The sequence below is a fragment of the Papilio polytes genome, unplaced genomic scaffold (genome assembly GCF_000836215.1).
Source record: "Papilio polytes unplaced genomic scaffold, Ppol_1.0 DF823923.1, whole genome shotgun sequence".
Taxonomy (NCBI): Eukaryota; Metazoa; Arthropoda; class Insecta; order Lepidoptera; family Papilionidae; genus Papilio; species Papilio polytes.
Genome location: NW_013525281.1, coordinates 3,977,514 through 3,991,904, shown reverse-complemented (window position 1 = coordinate 3,991,904; position 14,391 = coordinate 3,977,514). Strand labels below are relative to the sequence as shown.

At 32.6% G+C, this 14,391-nt stretch overlaps 4 protein-coding genes across 4 annotated transcripts; 3 read left to right on the top strand and 1 right to left on the bottom strand.

Annotated features, from left to right (window-relative positions):
* Nucleotides 1–176: 176 nt before the first annotated feature.
* LOC106102435 (stomatin-like protein 2, mitochondrial) lies at nucleotides 177–4,223 on the top strand. The gene is made up of 8 exons (XM_013281913.1): nucleotides 177–343; nucleotides 413–526; nucleotides 937–1,144; nucleotides 1,644–1,832; nucleotides 2,148–2,303; nucleotides 2,901–3,016; nucleotides 3,382–3,510; nucleotides 3,939–4,223. Exons 1-8 carry the CDS (start codon nucleotides 296–298, stop codon nucleotides 4,176–4,178), a joined length of 1,200 nt encoding a protein of 399 aa, XP_013137367.1. The 5' UTR covers nucleotides 177–295; the 3' UTR covers nucleotides 4,179–4,223.
* A 328-nt stretch (nucleotides 4,224–4,551) lies between these two features.
* LOC106102438 (maspardin-like) lies at nucleotides 4,552–7,637 on the bottom strand. Its single transcript, XM_013281916.1, has 5 exons — nucleotides 7,445–7,637; nucleotides 7,094–7,334; nucleotides 6,684–6,913; nucleotides 5,653–5,901; nucleotides 4,552–4,726 (listed from the first exon to the last, which is right to left on the bottom strand). Exons 1-5 carry the CDS (start codon nucleotides 7,541–7,543, stop codon nucleotides 4,586–4,588), a joined length of 960 nt encoding a protein of 319 aa, XP_013137370.1. The 5' UTR covers nucleotides 7,544–7,637; the 3' UTR covers nucleotides 4,552–4,585.
* A 536-nt stretch (nucleotides 7,638–8,173) lies between these two features.
* Nucleotides 8,174–12,758, top strand: LOC106102436 (coiled-coil domain-containing protein 112-like). Its single transcript, XM_013281914.1, has 9 exons — nucleotides 8,174–8,545; nucleotides 8,645–8,763; nucleotides 9,102–9,227; nucleotides 9,434–9,626; nucleotides 10,111–10,250; nucleotides 10,594–10,678; nucleotides 12,136–12,178; nucleotides 12,259–12,423; nucleotides 12,527–12,758. The coding sequence occupies exons 1-9, from the start codon at nucleotides 8,275–8,277 to the stop codon at nucleotides 12,564–12,566; spliced, it is 1,182 nt and encodes a 393-aa protein (XP_013137368.1). The 5' UTR covers nucleotides 8,174–8,274; the 3' UTR covers nucleotides 12,567–12,758.
* On the top strand, nucleotides 12,603–13,966 carry LOC106102437 (tetratricopeptide repeat protein 19 homolog, mitochondrial). Its single transcript, XM_013281915.1, has 2 exons — nucleotides 12,603–12,693; nucleotides 12,776–13,966. The coding sequence occupies exon 2, from the start codon at nucleotides 12,965–12,967 to the stop codon at nucleotides 13,931–13,933; it is 969 nt and encodes a 322-aa protein (XP_013137369.1). The 5' UTR covers nucleotides 12,603–12,693; nucleotides 12,776–12,964; the 3' UTR covers nucleotides 13,934–13,966.
* Nucleotides 13,967–14,391: the final 425 nt, after the last annotated feature.

Genomic DNA, 14,391 nt, shown 5'->3' with positions numbered 1-14,391 from the left:
ACTTCTTAATACGTACAAAAATCACAATTTTATTGTAAAATTCTTTAATTTAAGAAAACTTGAAATGTTCTAAAAATAAAAATCAAATACATTTATACGCCCGATCATGATGTCTGTAGATAATGTAAAAACCAAACGAAAAGCCATCGAGTGAGGAGTGGGGATACTGACATATGTCAAATTGACATTGACAATTTTTGGATATGAACGGGAGGCATAAAAAGTGGTTCTAGTGTGAATATTAAAGATTTTAAAAGATATCAAACAAAAAAACAGTGAAGAGTAACATACAAATATGTTTACCCGTTCAAAATTCCTATTATCTAGAGCTCTTCCTTTAAAGGTAGGCTTAACATCAAGATTTATATAGTCATTCGAATAAGATGTTTAATTTGTATTTATTGATTTTCAGAATGTATTTAAGTTTGAACACAAAAATGAAGCAAAATTACTTTACAGCATAGCGACGCGGCATAGATCTACAACTCCAATAAATACATTTATAATGTTTGTTCCACAACAAGAGGTTAGTTTTTATTTTTTTATTTATCGCGTATTGACATTAAAGAAAATGTGTAATTTAAATTAAATATGTATAATTCATATTTTAAACGATATCGGATTATTTCCCTCTATTTCAATCATATTTAAAGTTACTTGCCGTCTACTGTATTATTTGAGTGTAGTAACCTGTCATTTAAAAAAAGGATTTTATTTTATGCAATTTACTATTTGTATAATAAAGTTTAAAGTTTACATTATTTGATAGAATAGTCCTATTATTCAATTATTCTTATAATATCCACCCATGTAAAAGCATGGAAATAAAAACCTTTATTTTCAGGATGTAAAGTGCTAGATTTATGGAAATTTTGATTACAACTGTAATGGTTATAATTTGCATGATTAATATATTAAATTTACATGTATTTTTAGGCATGGATTGTTGAGCGTATGGGAAAATTTCACAGATTACTTGAACCAGGACTCAATTTACTTTGGCCGATTTTAGACAAAATTAAATATGTGCAGAGCCTTAAAGAAATAGCTATAGATGTGCCAAAACAGAGTGCCATTACTTCTGACAATGTTACATTGAGTATAGATGGTGTCCTATACTTAAGGATTGTTGATCCCTACTTGGGTAAATATTTATTACAGTTATTTAATGTTCAATTAAAAAAAAATTCTTAACATAACTTTTTACTAGCTCTCAGTCACCTAGTTTATAGGTACTTAAATTAATTTAGGCTATAAGTTTTCCATGTGTTAAATAAATAAATAGCATTATATCCATGGGTATAATTTACCAAAGCTTTAATTTTTATGTTGTATTTAAATATATAGTAAATAAGTTATATAATATATGATATAGTTAATTAAATTAAAATTAATATGTTATATAGTTTATAACATAAATTTATTACATACATTATGTAAAGTTCATCTATCCTAGTATTATCAAGAGGGAAAATGTGTATTTTTGAATTTACTGAAATAACTAAGTAATAAGCTGTGTTGTTACATTTTTTTTTAATCCCATGCTAATGAAGTCTTGAACAATAGCCAGTATGTAATATGGAAACAGTATAACTTGCTGTGGTTTAATTTACACAATATAAATATTATTATATAATTTTTAGCATCATATGGGGTGGAAGATCCAGAGTTTGCAATCACACAATTAGCACAGACTACAATGAGATCGGAGCTTGGTAAAATATCCCTTGACAAGGTGTTCAGGGAGCGGGAGTCTCTGAATGTGTCTATTGTGGATGCTATCAACAAAGCCAGTGAGGCGTGGGGCATTGCTTGTCTTCGATATGAAATACGTAAGAATTTTTAATACTAATATAAAAAAGAAGATAGGGAACTCATATATGACATTTAATACATGTATATTAAAGAGAAATACATACTATGTCAAGACTCCTTAGAAAAAAGGGAAGGATAACTAACAATAATAGGTTTAGAAAATAATAAATACAAAAATCTGTTGCACTGATCCTACGGGAGTAGGATAAGGAGAAAGATGATGATGAGGTTTAGAAAATAATATTTTTACCCTTGTTCTTGACTGTTCATTTTTTGACATTTCAATATCATAAGTGTATGCGCATTTTAGTAAATTAGAATTATTTCCTCAGGTGATATAAAATTACCAACCCGTGTGCATGAAGCGATGCAAATGCAAGTGGAAGCTGAACGAAGGAAACGCGCCGCCATATTGGAATCTGAGGGAGTTCGGGCAGCGGATATTAATGTTGCAGAGGGCAAGCGGCAAGCAAGGATACTAGCTTCAGGTAAGTTTTAAGACAAATAATATTAATTAAAAGACATCCTGCCACCATCACTCACTATCTTCTAATTTGAATAGTATAAACTCTTAGAATATGAATCAACTTATAGATGTCAAAACTCAGCCTAGACTTCATTCAGTTAAGGCTAGCATATTTAATACTATAGACTTTAATAATAAAAAAGGATTTAAAGACGGCTAGTATGATCCATAACAGAACCAACTAGTGAGACCTGTCAGGCGTCCATTTCCAAGGCGAGGGCTAATTTCGCTTTCACGATGATTTATTTTTATAGACTATTCCCAACCGTCACACCGTTGTTTCCCCACGTGGGGACGGATGAGAATAAAAAGTTTAGTCTATCCCACCTTTTGCTACGAGGGGACGGTGGTAAATTGTTTTATTTGATAACGGTTTCATCTGTCACCTTATTGGTGGCTGGTGACTAAAAGGTGCGACGGATGTAACTTTATACTCACGTGGGAACAGAGCAGGGTGACAGTTAGACATAATCTGAATTACAAGTCGAGTGCTTATAACTTGAGCCACTGACGCTCATGTCGGTGCGTCAGTGGTCCTATTAATTTAATTATATAACAGAGGCAGAGAAGCAGGAGCAGATAAACAAGGCGTCAGGCGAGGCTCAGGCTATGATAGCGGTGGCGGACGCGCGCGCTCGCGGCCTCAAGCTCGTAGCTAGCGCACTGGCCCAGCAGGTAAACTTCCTTATATTATAAATGCAAAAGTAGCAAATATATTATACTAGCTTTCGCCCGCGACTCTGTACGCGTGGAGTTAAAAAAAACGAAAGTGCATCTATGCCTATCCCAAATTCCATCGAGATCCGTTCAAGCGCTTAGGCTACTAACTCTAACCAACATTCATCCATCCAAACCTTCGCATTTATAATATTAATATAGCCTATGGTATTCACTGATAACGTAGTTTTTTTAATGGCGAAAAATTTTTTGAAATCGACCCAGTAGTTTTTGTGTTATTTCAATACATACAAAAATCCAAAAATATATATCTTTCCACTTTATAATATTAGTATAGATAACGATGGAAATTCATGTTATAGGACAGCAAGTACGCGGCCTCCCTCACCCTGGCGGAGCAGTACGTGGCCGCGTTCAACAAGCTGGCGCGCACCAACAACACGCTCATCCTGCCCGCCAACGCAGGAGACGTCTCCACCCTGGTGGCGCAGGTACACTGTCCCTCCCTCTCACACACTCATATTATAGAGACAACAACATCCACACACTTGCCGTCCCTTTCATTACCACCATTATAACGGAGACAACATCATCCACACACTTGCCGTCCTTTTCATTCCTACTGATATAATAGAGACATATACACATTCACACACTATTTCCGTCCATTTCACACTCTGCGGACAGTAGCGCTAACCAGTCATAATTTGTATGTACCCACTGGAGAGTTAGTAAAGCGCTACTATTCAACTGTACTAGCTTAGATTGAACCAACCATTATGCCAGTGCTGATTACTTCTAGGCTACTTTACCAGCGAATATTGTCTTTAAATGTTACTAAATTGTCTTAGTTACTTTAAAATAATTTGTCAAATTTACATTATTATAGATTTTTGTTTATCATAACTTTAATTTTCAGGCGATGTCAATTTATTCAACAATAAGTGCTCAGAACAAACAGCACAATCAGCCCAGTGTTGATGTGTATGATAATCCTATACATTCACTGACGGAGAAGGGATCAACATTAGCTGGTCAACCGATTATTGATGACAGCTTAGCGGAATATTTCTCAGATGACGAAGAAAGGGAGAAAGCTCTACAACTTCAAAAAGAAAAGAAAAAACAAACACAACAGAATTTAGAAAAAGAAACATAGATTTGTTAAGTATAGAGTTCTTTATTGATTAAAATATAAAAAGAGGAATGTATTTTTATTATAACCTTATTTCTTCATACAAAAAAGTTTTAAACATTCTTTCAAAATATTAATTTATATCACCACATAAACAGTCTATTTTGTATTGTCTTTTAGCTCGTATTACAAAGAAAAACTCGAACGACCTTAAAAAAAAATTATAAATGCTAAGCAAGGCACTTGATTTAAATTGAAACATACAAGTTTTAAGAGAAATCCTCAGATCTTGTACCCATACTATTTAATATAATTTGCATATGCATTAAATATAAATGGCAGCCATTCTAAGATAAATATTTAAATATTTCTATGAAATGCATAATAAAAAACAACCTTATTTCAAAGGCAATAGAGATATATTCGCCGTTTCACGATATTTTAACAAACTTATCACTCTGATTGAAATAGCTGACGGAGGCTTGTTCAGAATTGTTGCCAGACTTCGCTTGTGGTACAAGACTTAAATATGATGACGATAACTCCGTGCCATCGAATTGACGTAAATGTATCTGAAATAAATATCATTTAAATGTAAATTAAGAGTCAATGGACTTAAGCTTTAATGTTTTCAAGATTAGAATAGAAAAATATTAACGATTAATTCATACAATTTGATGATATTTAAATTAAAACAAGATAACCCATTTCATTTGGTCATCAGATCATAGTTTATGATGCGTAAGTTAAAATGGATGTGTAACAAAAAGGGACAAGGTTAAGAATGTGTATATTAGAGGAAGTTTCAAAGTAGCGCAAGTGGTCGAAAAATTGAGAATCATAAGGTTAGTGTGGTAAGGACATGTTATGGGATGAGAGGATGAGGACATAAACCAGAAAGTGTTAAGATTGAACGAGGATGGCTACAAAGGTAGAAGAATAACGAAATTATGGATGAATTATGTAAAAGAGGATATGCTTGGATTCAGATATGATGGCTGATAGAAATGTATGGAGCGGCACATACTGTGCCAACCCACTGTAGGGACAATGGCAACTCTAATATGTTGATGATCATTGTTTGAGAAATCCAACAATTTGCTTAAGGCTACTTTAATGGTATTCAATAAAGGTTAACCTTGAGGGATGAATTGCATGTTACAAGTAAAACTTTATGAGCATGGAAGGGTACACTGAAAGAGGTAGACCTAGAAAGAGATGGGTGGATTGCATGAAAGCTACTATGACCAAGGGAGTGATGACAGATGACAAATGATAGTTTTTTGGAGGACGAATGCCAGGTGCACCGACCCTACGAGAGTAGGATAAGATAGGGGAGATTATGACTTACATGTTATTATTATTGCACATATAACATAGCCAGTCGCCGATAATTATTTATATGTTTTACATGATGTGATAAGATAGATTTTAATATATTACATGAGCTCAGATTTCTAATAGAAAATGATAACTTGTAAAGTTTTAAATAACTTACCAGTAAGTGCAGATTAACTTCATCACTTCTGCTAAGATATGGAAAATTGCCACCACTTTTTAAATGTGCCAGTTTAGCTTGCGGATATGATTTGTAAAGGTCTTCCCTAACTCGTGAACTCAACGCACTTTCGTCCCAAACATCCATTATTGTTATTGGCATATCATTTAACAGTTGAGGTTGTATGTAGCAGGGACTGCAATTGAGCGTTAATCTTGATGCTAACTCGGATTGGTTGAGGGATTCGAGCTGAAATAATAATTAAAAAACAAATTAGCAATATCTATCTTACTAACATTATAAATGCAAAAGTTTTGATGGATGTATGGTTTATTGTTTGTAGACTAAACTGCTAAATGGATCTTGATGAAATTTGGCATAGACATAGAAAATAGTCTGATAGAACACATATTCTAATAATAATAACTAATATAAAGAGTAATTGTTAATATTTTAGTGTAACTAGAAAACTAATAGATAAATTTAAAAAATTCTTCGACCATTACCAAGCTTACTAAGTTACCAGTGGACAAAGCCTTAAGTAATGTACAGGAATAGTAAGGGAAGCACAATATTATTATTCTTATTTGGTTGTTATATATTTTTTATAGGTAAGTAAAGGATGGGATGTTGGGACACAGATGAACAACAATGCCCATGCACATTCACAATACCAGAGGAATTACAGATGTGTGGGTGGAATATCTGTTTCATAATTATAGTTAACCCTCTTAACTTTGTTTAAAAGGGGTTTTCTCTACAAGGGATCATGGTCACTCTAAAATGTAACTCATAAATTCATCATCATGTTCCTCCGTATCCTACTCCTGTAGCGTCAGCACAACAGGTTTTTGTCCTCCACATAACTCTATCATATGTCATCTCAGTCATCACTCCCCTTTTGATCATGTCACCTTTCACGCAATCCATCCATCTCTTTCTAGGTCTACTGTATACTAACTGTAGGTAACTCATCAATGTAATCATTAACATTTGTAATTGGTCATTTTATTTTAAAAAAAAATCCTTACCCTTTCTACCATGAAATCAATAGATTCTGCTATCCTCTTATCAACTTTGTCTGTTGTAAAATTGCCCATTAACATTCTTTTCAGCACTAAAGATGGAAGCAACCAGAAAAGTGCTGACGAATCATTATATTCAAAAACTGCAGTATCTGTAAATGTATTACATAGTACCAGTGAGGCCACTCTTGGACAGTTTCTTGTTAACTCAGCAAATTTTTGAGCCATAAATCCACCTAGAAAAAAGTTAATTTACTTAGTAATTGATGTATTCATCCACAATTTTTTACCTACCATATATTACTCTATCTAGACATGGAATTAGGTTAAAAAATTTAGAAGTATAGGTTTTATCACTAAATTAATTTTGTGGAGTATGTAAGTTATATATTTCACAAATATATGTAACCAATTACCTAGTGAAGCACCATATATATGAACCTTGTCTAGCTCCAAATAATCAATGAGTCGTTTAAAACCATCAATCCATTCTTTCATATTCCAGTACGGTGGTGGTTCGGCCGCAATAACGCGAACACCTCTCGAGGCCAAACCCATCACTTGCATAAAAAACACGTCGGCAGTCCCAGATACTGGTGGTAAACATATTAAAGGACAGCGAACTGATTTTGGTCCGCTATCAAATATACGCCAAGCCTATAAAACAGATAATTCGGCGACTTATTTAAGTTCTAAAAACACTTGTGAATACTTTTTATTAGCATAAATATGTTTATTCAATGCCATTGTTAACAATTTTTGTTTACCTTGGAACCGTCAGAATCAACGACTATTTTCCGCAATGGAATGCTGCTTCTAAAGCTTAAATATTCGTTAGATTGTGATAAATCACTCACATAACTCATTGTATATTGGTTTAATTTATATTTGTATTAATTTTAAATAAAAATGAAAGATTTTTACGGACATGACATTGACATCTACTATTTTGACGTTTAAGTATTCTGGCACTGTCAAAGAATAGATTACTTTTTTGACATCATAGATTGAGTATCTTCGCCGTACAAAGAAATTCCTATTTTTTTTAATGCAAATCAATGAAATTACAATTAAATATGTCAATAATGGACTTAGACGGTTCAAAAGTTTCTCGTCGTTAGAGAATCGTTTAAGGCTGATTGAGAGATGAGAAAAATCGTTTCAGAGTTATTACTTTTTCCGTAAAAAAATATTTGAATTTTGAAATCGAGCACCTGAAATCGATTTCATTTTCAACCAATGAAAAATGACAATAATGGTCTTAGATCGCTAATGCTCGTCGTTAGCTAATCATCTGATAATTATTGAGAGAAGAGAAGAATCGTTTGAGAGTTCTTACTTTTTCTGTTAAAAATATTTAATCGGGAGAAAGGGGAAAATCGATTCGAAAATTCTCAATTTCAAAATTCAAATACTTTTCGTATCTTTATATAGACAACACTTAGTTGCTATAGTAACAAAAATAACGATATCGTTATTATTCGCGTTTGTTAATTGCTATAACAACCACAACAAGCCATTATAATTTGTTTGGTCGATAAGACAACTTGGTGTAAATATTTTTATTTTTAAGCTGATAATAATTATTTAGTTGAATATGAGCAAATCAAGTAATCCTTCTTATGAATTAGATAACATTACTCTTGCAAAGTTAAGAAGACTTAAAATACAAGAAAATATATTGACTTCCTCAGTTAATAAATCACTTTCTAAGTTGGGATTAAATGATGATGATTTTGCAACTTTTAAAGCTACAATTGAATTTAAAAAATACGAATCATCATTGCAAAGCAACTTAATCGAAATTAAAAATTTGTTGGAGGATGTTAAAATAGCCACAGATGCTAGAGGGGACATCGAAAAACTCGGTTAGTTTAAATAACTAAATCAAGTAATATTTAACACAAATATTGTTACATTTTCTAATTGGAGAGTGCCTAATTTCTTTATGTCGATATTTCTTTCAGATATCGACGAAGTAAAAAGAGATGTTTTACGGCTAGAAGAGAAATTAAGAACGTTCAAAACATATTTACGAAGTGAACTAACGGCGTTAAAAATTAGTGCGAATGAAATTGAACATGAGGTAAGAAACACCGTTTCTTTCGCAGTCGGATCCTTAATTTTAAAAAAAATCGCTTTTTTAATTCTATTAGTGTAAATGAATGCAAATAGAAGTTGGACCATACCACCACATGTTTAGTTTGAGACGATGATTTTAGACAACTTAAGTAAATTCTGAATCAAACAACATAGCGGGAAAAGTTTTTTCTTCATGTATATATTTTAGCAAATAAATCAATTTTATTACACAAATGTGTTAATTATAAATAATTACGTTGAAGAATTATGTAGATTCAAATAATTTAAATGTGAACTTTTTATGTAATTTATTCAATAAAAGCAATTGTGGCTTCATTTTAGTTATTGATCAATCAAAAAGAAAAAAAGGAATTAAAAAAGTCAATTAACAAATCCCGTGTAAAGAAGTTCACCGAAATCGTACCGAGTCCTGTCAGAATACTTAGAAATTCCCCTTTCAAGTGTCCGGTAAGTAAAATATTGATTACTAGATTTAGCCTGGGTGATATTCAAAAAATATTTCTATTTTAAGACTATTAAATAGTATCATTTACATATCATCCCTTAGTCTTAATTTCTCATACTAAAACAATGCTAACCCTTTTTATGCGTCTACGCTTTAACAATCGTCATACCTCAGTACATACTTTAATTAACTATAGATTTGCTTACAGGAAGTGCAGAGATTTCAAGAATTCGTATCAAATAGCAAGCGTTATAACGGTTGGAACGAATACAACCATAATATTTTTATACAGATATGGAGTAAACATTTTAACACCAGAAATATCGAAGCCAATACGAACGACATTAAAAATGTTGAACAATTTGATCAGTTCAAGGACGAAGTCATGTCAAAGATTTCAGGTTTACATAAATTATACTCTCTTCTGTACTATATTATATTTTAACAGTGGTAGTGCCCGCTTTAACATCTTAGCACGAATAGGTCGGCACTCCCGTAGTAATACCACGACCACGCAGAGGACAGGCGTGAAATGGAAGCAATTCCGTGTTTCGTCTGATGAGTGTGGTGCCGGAGACCTAATTTAGTCCCTTTCTCTTTATCACCCGTTTCTTATAAGAAGAGGATGGGAAGAGGAAGTGGATTTGACGGTGGAGGAGATGCATAGGATGGGGAAATATCCTCATTATGTGCGTCTTCTCCTCCGTCGGATAATGGTAGACAACGCACCTGCAATTGCGGATGTCTTTGGGCAGCGGTCGCTTCGCCATTTGGCAGATTAAGGTGGCCGCTTGCTCGTGGCAAATATATTTTTAATAAAGAAATTACACAAACAAGTAAATAAAATCAAAGAAGAAATTTCTACGTTAAGCCTTTGTTCCACAGGATTGAATTGTGTTGATGTAACGTCGCATTATAAATGGTATTCACAATACATTTATTTAAAAAATAAACAACAAGAAGCTTTAGAAAAATGGAAAGAGGACAGAGAGTATAAACAGAATAGAAGGATATCGAGACAAGAGGTTATTTCATTTTGTTGTAAAATAATTACGAAATTTAAAATAATTCAGCGCTGTGTAATTACGTATTGTGTATTCTGATACAAATTATCGAGTGTAGACATTGGATATATACAGAAACAGACATAATGCTTGGTTCACACTCGGCCAATACAGTTGGACAGTAGCACTCAATAACTGAACTGGGAACTAATATAATGTAAACACAAACTATCGCCAGTGAGTCTAAACAATCCATGCCTGGCTTGTGCCAACTGTACTGACGAAGTATGTACCAGACCTAATGTGCGGAGTACGCACACTACTGTAGATAATATGCACATGGATACAATCTTGCATTTCACAGGCAAAACAAGTTTCACGGTCAAACAGGTCATCGGAGTCATCGAATAACATCGATAAAAGATTCTCGACTAAGCAAACATTAAAAGGTACTGAATTCTTAATTTTTAGTACGTATATTATATAATACTAGCTTTCGCCCGCGACTCTGCGTAGAATTAAAGAAAAACAAAACTACGTGTTCTTCCAAACTATGTTCTACATCTATGCCAAATTTTATTGAGATCAGTTTTAGGCTACAAGCATGCATCCATCCATCTAAACTTTCGCATTTATAATATTAGTATGATTTATATTACTTTTTGTGAACACATGTTTCGTGTTGAACACGTTAAGTAACATTTATACTTGATCTTGGCAAAGCTAAGCCATTTTGACCGTTATTTTCAAATAGTATGACTCTAATTTACCATCCCCCCGAATAAAAAATACTGCATAATACAATAAGTACCCAAATTAATGAAAAAATTAAACAACAATTCTATTATTTAATTACATTTATGATTTCAGTCTAATAAAGTGTTTGTTGATCGTAAGTCCTTTATAGAAAATATCGATCCACCTACTAACGTGACACCTAGACGTAATAACACCAGTACAGTGCAATTTGCTCATGTAACGTGTTCGTTTTATGGTTTTTAAATTACCATACTAACGAGAACGTGGGTAACATTTTAATATCGAACACAAACACTATATTGTAAAGAATTTTATACCTTATTCAAAGTCCTGTAGCCCCAATTTAGAATCAAAGTAGATTTTCGTCTGTGTTATTAAAAAAATGGTGTCAACGTACTTTAAAAAATGTTTAATGTTAGACTTTAAATTTAAGTCTGGTAGACGCCTGGAATGTAAATGATTGAAAAATTATAGTGGTATTTAATGCTTCTCGTTTCATACATCAATAAGATATCATAAAAGGGAATGTTTGGATGTATGGATGGATGTTTGTTACTACGTATCTCCAGAACAGTTCAATGGATGTTACTGAAGTTTCGCATAGATGGGAAACCTAGTCTGGAAGAATAGGCTACTAATTATTTAATTCGCGATTTACGGACGGCAGTTAGTCTATATAGAAGAATGGTTCTTATTTTTGGATTTTTATCTGTATTGAATTATTAATTACTGGTCCGATTTCAAAAATTTTGGCGCCATTAAAACCTATGTTATCGGTGACTAACATAGACTTTGTTTATTTATTTTTATAATTCCACGCGGACGAAGTCGCGAGCAACAGCTAAAACAGTATTTGATGAAAACAATAATCCGATACCAATCGGATAATTTATTCAAACCTGCATATATCTTTTATTATTGTTGTTTATATTTCTTGGTACATGTTTTAGCTTCAAGGGCAACTGGTTTGGTCTCGGCTACGTCGCCATCGATTAATAAATGCCTCGTCCATAATTTTTTTATTCATAGATTTTCGGATTATATTCCTTATTCTAAATAAAGCAAAATAAATTAAAGTATGCATAATTTTGTCAATACTTACTTAAAATTATTCTCTATTTTAGCTTATTTTATTTATTCGTTTCAGATAACTCTAAAAATGTAGATGATACAATTATGGAATCCTATAGGTACTATTACTATATAAAAATTGCAAATTATGTTGCATGGAATATGCTATAATTTTATGATAACTTTATTTTAATTCTAGTAAAAGTAGAAAATCTTTAAAATCCCCTACAAACTATAAAAACGAGGATGATTACGACGGATTTTCAAGATTATTAAAATCAACCGAACAATGGAGAAATAAATGCCTGGGAGAAAAGGACAAAATGCAGATATTTTCCGCTCCAACAATTGATAAAAGACAATTGTAAGAATTGTTAAGTTCACAATTCACATCAAATGGAAATGAGTTTCTTTGTACTATGCATTTAAAAAAAACTGATTAAAAGCTCGGCGACCTATTCTTTCAGAGGAATACCGTCATGGCGTTTGGGATTACAAGATATATAAAGACTCTTGACCTCTGAATCGAAATGTTGGCTAATAATTTTAAATTTATTGATTGATGAACTGGGATTTATCATCGCATAACACAACCAACGACGCAAGAGTCGCTTTGTAGAAAGCTGTTCCCATTGTAAGCATAGAAATATTTAATATAAGGCTGCAAATTGTAATAGTAAATAAATAGTAAACTCTTTTTATTGGTGTTTTTTTAGACTGAATTTTCATCGTAGATTTGGGCGATCATCTGGCAACATTCTCACTGATTTAACAGAAATGTCAAAGGTCCAGTCAGCTGTGTGTGTTTACAAAAATCTTTCATTGTCAAAATCAAACAAATCTTGACTTGTATCTTATATAACCAAAAAATATACCATATTAACTTATGAAAATAATAATCGAAAATGGCATCGCGATGCAGATATTTTTGTAGAAGATTACTTCATATGAAAAGGTACTATTGTCCAACAATTCAACTACCAAAAGTTCCATTTGGTAGAACTGTCGTGCCATGTACGTTGGGATTTTCGTTATTTACATGGTTAGGCTTTAACAAGAAACTAAGCGCGGAAGACGAATTAATTAAAACTATAAAACATTGTGTACTCTTTTCTCAAAGAGGTGAATACGAAAAAGCAGAACAACTATTACATGTTGCATTGAGGCAAGCACAACAGATGAGAAATGAACTTGGTATAACGTACATTTATGATATTATGGCCAATTTGGCTTTGGAAAGGGAACAACTAGATAAAGCTAAGCAATTATTTGTTGCTGTCACCCAAAGAATAATGGCAGAAGGTGCAAAAGAGGATGATCCTCGTGTTATACACATTAGTGCGAAATTAGCTAGAATAAGTCATTTAAAAAAAGAGTATTCTACAGCTAAATTAGGTTATGATTGGTGTTTGAGTAAATTAAAAGAATTACCTCCAAAATCATTAAATGAAATAGAAAAACTTATAGCTTTGACTGAAGATTGGTATGGTCGTCTATTAGTTGACTATGAGAATAGTAATAAAGGTCTGGACCTGATGATAAGTTCTTTGAGCAGAATGGAGAAACTAGATGTAGAAAAAGAACATATAGTAATACAGATGAATGACATTGCAACTGTTTGTGATCATCTTGAAAAATATGATGAAGGCATCAGTTACTTATTACAAGCTATTGAGATTGGTAAACAATTACCGGACATGAATGAATTAGGAGCTGTTTATGTTAATTTAGGACGGCTGTATATGAAGAAAATGTTATTGGAAAAAGCTAGAAAATCATGTGGGACAGGGTGGAAACTTGGTGTCACAGCAAAAAATGATGATATTAAGCATGAAGCAGAATTATGTTTTAAAGAAATTAAAAAATTGTCCTAAGTGTATAATATTAAAATAAATAAATTTATCTGTATAAAATATATTTTCTCAATATCTTAATACTCATTTATGACCCAAATAAATAGAAACTTTATTTATCAGAGATACATCATCATCATCATCATCATCGTCATCAGCTCACTATATGTCCCCACCGAGGGGCTCGGAGCCTACCCTAAATTAGGGCGATTGGGCCATAGTCAACCACGCTGGCCCAGTGCAGGTTGGTCGACTTCACACATATCTTTGAATTTCTTCGCCGAAATGTGCAGGTTGCATCACAATGTTTTCCTTCACCGTAAGAACGTTGGGTAAATTATGTCCATATGAAAATTCGAAAAATCGAAAATCACATTGGTACACGGCGGCGAACCTTAGATATATATATATATATACCTTAGAGATATATATATATATATATATATATAACCTTAGATATATATATATATATATATATA

Excerpts from the sequence above, each read along its gene's own strand:
- LOC106102438 (XM_013281916.1), bottom strand. The coding sequence starts at position 7,543 with ATGAGTTATGTGAGTGATTTATCACAATCTAACGAATATTTAAGCTTT. Across the intron at positions 5,902-6,683 it reads TTGATTTCATGGTAGAAAGG|CTCGAATCCCTCAACCAATC; the intron begins GTAAGGATTTTT and ends TTATTATTTCAG. Across the intron at positions 4,727-5,652 it reads AAGTTAATCTGCACTTACTG|ATACATTTACGTCAATTCGA; the intron begins GTAAGTTATTTA and ends TATTTATTTCAG.
- LOC106102435 (XM_013281913.1), top strand. The coding sequence starts at position 296 with ATGTTTACCCGTTCAAAATTCCTATTATCTAGAGCTCTTCCTTTAAAG. Across the intron at positions 527-936 it reads TGTTTGTTCCACAACAAGAG|GCATGGATTGTTGAGCGTAT; the intron begins GTTAGTTTTTAT and ends ATGTATTTTTAG. Across the intron at positions 2,304-2,900 it reads AGCAAGGATACTAGCTTCAG|AGGCAGAGAAGCAGGAGCAG; the intron begins GTAAGTTTTAAG and ends ATTATATAACAG.
- LOC106102436 (XM_013281914.1), top strand. The coding sequence starts at position 8,275 with ATGAGCAAATCAAGTAATCCTTCTTATGAATTAGATAACATTACTCTT. Across the intron at positions 9,228-9,433 it reads ATTCCCCTTTCAAGTGTCCG|GAAGTGCAGAGATTTCAAGA; the intron begins GTAAGTAAAATA and ends ATTTGCTTACAG. Across the intron at positions 9,627-10,110 it reads AGTCATGTCAAAGATTTCAG|GATTGAATTGTGTTGATGTA; the intron begins GTTTACATAAAT and ends TTTGTTCCACAG.
- LOC106102437 (XM_013281915.1), top strand. The coding sequence starts at position 12,965 with ATGGCATCGCGATGCAGATATTTTTGTAGAAGATTACTTCATATGAAA.